Below are 4,035 nucleotides of genomic sequence, written 5' to 3'. Positions count from 1 at the left end.
TAATAGTTGTTCATAATGACTTTTTTAAATGTCTCCATAAGAGTTTTACAATGACATTTTTTATGTACATGATTTAATGTTCTATTGTGACATAAAAAATGTCATATTTTATTAAATATCATCGATTTTCAATATTTTCATGATATAATATTCAAAGATATAACAAATTAACATAAATACAAATACAAAATTTTAAAATAGATATTAAATTGCTAATCGATAATTGTCATTAATTTTACAATCATTAATGTATAAGACTGACAAATTTGTTACCTCGAAAAACATCTATACCCCAACAAATGTACCAAATGTATCAAATGTAGTTAGTTTAAGAACTAACAAACAATCAAGTCTTGTAAAGCAAAACATAAGCAAACTTGTGACGCATCTTCATTCTTCAACTATTTCATCTTAATCAAAACCCAATATTCTTGTCACCTACAATAAAAATTCATATATTTGTATGAATGAAATAAAATTAAAGAAGCACAAAATAAAGATATTAAAATTTAATTCAAACTAGTGAATATCATACTAAATGATAAACTGGAAAATTATTATTTATCCAAATGCACCTAGTAGAAATCTTCTTCATTAACTGTCAACTGCAAATATAGTTGATATTGGTTTAAAAAGATACTAACATGACAGACATAACAATAAATACTACTTAATTGAAATGTTGAATATCATACCAAATGACAAGGCCAAGCTATCATTCCTCCAAATATATCCCCAACCTTTTGTAAAAGATCATATGACCTAATCTAACTCTCTTCCCGTTCTAGGACAACTAGAACTTGTATTTCACACCAATAAATAATAAAACATCGATTATACATTTAATATATATTCTCAACCAAAATATACTCTCTAAGTCAATAAATGGCTAACTCGAGGTAATTATAAGCTCACACAAAACATAGATTACAAAAAAGCAAACTCCAACTCATCATGCCACATCAAATAATAAATAATATCAAAATAAACAAAAGAAAAACCATTTACGCATCTGACGTATATTCAAATAAAAAATGATCGTCTCCACCTCTACAAGTTCCATCGATGAATCATGGGCTGTTACCAAAGCTTTGAAATCCATGCCCATTTTCAGGTCATTGTATTTTCCAGATTGAACAATCATCCCGTCTCTCATGACCTGGATTGAAGATGCCACCGTTGAGTACCCTTTATATCCGATTTAAAAGTCAAAAATTGATGCAATTAAGATTTCGGAAATCAAAGGGTTTCATACATACCAAAATTTGATCAACATTATTCAATAAGTCCACCTGGTGGGTGATAAGTATAATGTTCTTACCTCTAAGGGTTCCTCTCACACATTCCTGCGAAAGAACAATCAAATGTTTTGATTCTTTTTAATAAAAAACATTTCGATACATTATTCATTTGTGAAAGAAATTCCCAAAATATAGAGGAACAATAATCTAAAAATTGCATGACATTAAAAAATAATGAGTATAGTCGATTCTTCTTGATAGGATAAGACATTTGCACCATGAATATGTCTGATCCAGTGTGAGCATCAACAGCACTAAACACATCATCAAGTAAATAAATATCACAATCCTGATAAACAGCTCTTGCAAGTTGAATTCGTTGTTTCTGGCCACCACTAAAATTGATACCACGTTCTCCAATTTCAGTTTGGTCTCCAAACTCCATCATTTCCAAGTCTTTCTCCAAGCAGCACACCCTGATAGTTTCCTTGTATCTCTTTCCATTCATAGGTAAGCCAAATAATATGTTTTCTTGTACTGTCTCACTTTGGATCCATGATGTTTGAGCAACAAAGGCTGTGGAACCACTACTCTGATCTGTGATGCAGAAAAACAAGTTAGAGTTCATAAGAGTCTGATACATTCGATGAAATTGAGGTATAAGTTGAAAAATAGGATCCTCAAAAGATTGAAAATGGTATCCACTAAACATAAGATTTGAACACTGCACCTTTCCTGATAGTTTGTTCATCTCGCCAAGAATTGCCGCCAGAAGGGAAGACTTCCCTGATCCCACAGTACCAACAATTGCAGCAAGCTCCCCTTTTCTGATCTCAAAGTTTAAGTTCTTAACTATCTCTTTCACACTGTTATCCTCCCAGTTAAACAACCCGTTTTCGACCTCCACAGCAATCTCTCCTCCACAATCTACTTAAACTAGTTCAGCAAACAAATATATAGTATGTGTATGTGGGGAGTAAAATATCGAACAAGATATATACCACAATGAACCAGATAAAATATCTCAACTATTGTTGCGTCTTGAACCTGGGATCCATGGCCTCGTCCAAGTACCACAATGAAACACCACCATAATACACATCGTAAGGACATGTTAACTTAAAGCAAATCACACATGATTTAGATTGAAGTAACAAGAAATAGAAGGAAATGCAAGCACTAAAGTCCCAAAACAAGGTTCATCAATCTTCACCAAGAATCACATCCGAAACGTTGTATTTTTTCAGAAAAAATAATAAAAAATAAATTTATTTTATATTTTTTCAGTATTATAAATCATTTCAAAATTCGAAATTCGAAATAAAATTTAATATACAATTTTTATAAATAATAAAAATCCTATAAAAAATCCTACAAGTTAACGGCCCGAATACACAATACATTATGTACAAACAATTTCCATTAATAATTAGAAAAAATACATATTTCCAAATACTGTAATTTACTATTGTGTATAGCAATCAAATCAGAGTTGGTGCTTGCATATAATCCAAGTCCTTATTCTAGAATGATTGCTCCAAAAGTAAAAAAATCTTCAAAACTTAACCTGAGTAATTGGACAGAAACGTGAATATCAACGCCCAAACTACATTATGACAAATCTATAGGCAAATATAATAAAAATAAAATAAAATTCATGTATTCACATCAAGCATTATGCATAATGGATGAGCCTTGCCACAACTAGTAATAATTAAACATTACTTTCGATGGTGTCAAATCATCATCTCTTTCGGTACCTTGAAGATGAGCAAAACTCCATTTTTATGAATATCCTGTTGAACATCAGTTACAAAGGAATCAATACTCTTATAATAATCTGGCCTGTCCTGAATAACGTTTTAGAGTTGTGGAACAAGTAGACTTAAGGTCAAATTAAGGGATTCAATGAATTTATCCTAGGCACAAATCTCCCACTTTCCATGAATATTGCCAAGTCATTTGATGTATATTTACACTAATCATTTGATATAATCCATTCAGCAAGTTAAAATATAAGTATAAAACTTTACACTCAAACCTATAAAACTATGTTCTTTGATAATAAAACTTTGCGTCCGTATTGTGCCTTGTCACTAGATCCTCATGTCAATATCAACAAACACCTGGAGTAATATTCAGAAGACATTTGTGAAATGTACCACAAAACTTTAACACAGCGGCCTCAGACAATAGAAATTGGAGAGCTGAACCGGATGCATGATTTCATGTGAACGATTAATGACATACAGAAGTCAACTGATGAGTGTAATTGCATTATCTTAAAAAACAAAAAGCATAGATCCCAGCCTATTGTTTCTTCTTTTTTGTTGCAATTTCAATTAGAGCGCCCTTTTTTTTTTTCAATTCTACCATCTCGCAATATACACTTTCTTGTCCGAATTTCAAAATCAATCTACTGTCCTTTAGTGCCAGCTCTTTGCTACTACTTAAATTATAATTCACCCAAGTGTAGGTTGTCTGCAAGTAATATATTTCGTAAATACGAGATCGATCCACAGAGAGGTTATTTTAAGTTTAAATTTATTAATTTATAGATTACCAAATGCAAGAACGAAGTTTACAAATTATAAATTTTGTCAAGGCTCGAGATTTATTCTTGGTTTATGCAATATTGTTTAACTAAAAGTAAAACAAAGGAAACCACCATAAATAATGGTTCCAAGAAAATAAAAATATTTAAACACACACATAATATAATATAGTTCCCACTATAGAAAATACTGAATTCACCGATATTTTATATATGGTACCTATGATTATATATATAACT

At 30.9% G+C, this 4,035-nt stretch overlaps 1 protein-coding gene across 4 annotated transcripts; it reads right to left on the bottom strand.

Moving 5' to 3' along the window:
* Window positions 1-238: 238 nt before the first annotated feature.
* On the bottom strand, window positions 239-2,297 carry LOC140960683 (probable non-intrinsic ABC protein 5). 4 transcript variants are annotated; one of them, XM_073418924.1, is made up of 7 exons: window positions 1,972-2,297; window positions 1,519-1,838; window positions 1,260-1,346; window positions 1,009-1,159; window positions 696-799; window positions 536-605; window positions 239-438 (listed from the first exon to the last, which is right to left on the bottom strand). In XM_073418924.1, the coding sequence occupies exons 2-5, from the start codon at window positions 1,747-1,749 to the stop codon at window positions 768-770; spliced, it is 501 nt and encodes a 166-aa protein (XP_073275025.1). In that variant the 5' UTR covers window positions 1,750-1,838; window positions 1,972-2,297; the 3' UTR covers window positions 239-438; window positions 536-605; window positions 696-767. The 4 variants fall into 4 exon arrangements, with proteins under 4 accessions (XP_073275025.1, XP_073275026.1, XP_073275024.1 ...); XM_073418925.1 differs by having other exon boundaries at window positions 696-793; XM_073418923.1 differs by having other exon boundaries at window positions 241-438; window positions 696-740.
* Between the last annotated feature and the right edge of the window lie 1,738 nt (window positions 2,298-4,035).

This window comes from Primulina huaijiensis, chromosome 16 (assembly GCF_012295235.1).
Source record: "Primulina huaijiensis isolate GDHJ02 chromosome 16, ASM1229523v2, whole genome shotgun sequence".
NCBI classification, from domain to species: Eukaryota; Viridiplantae; Streptophyta; class Magnoliopsida; order Lamiales; family Gesneriaceae; genus Primulina; species Primulina huaijiensis.
Note: the sequence above shows the minus strand (reverse complement) of the source record. Positions and strands in the feature narration are given on the sequence as shown.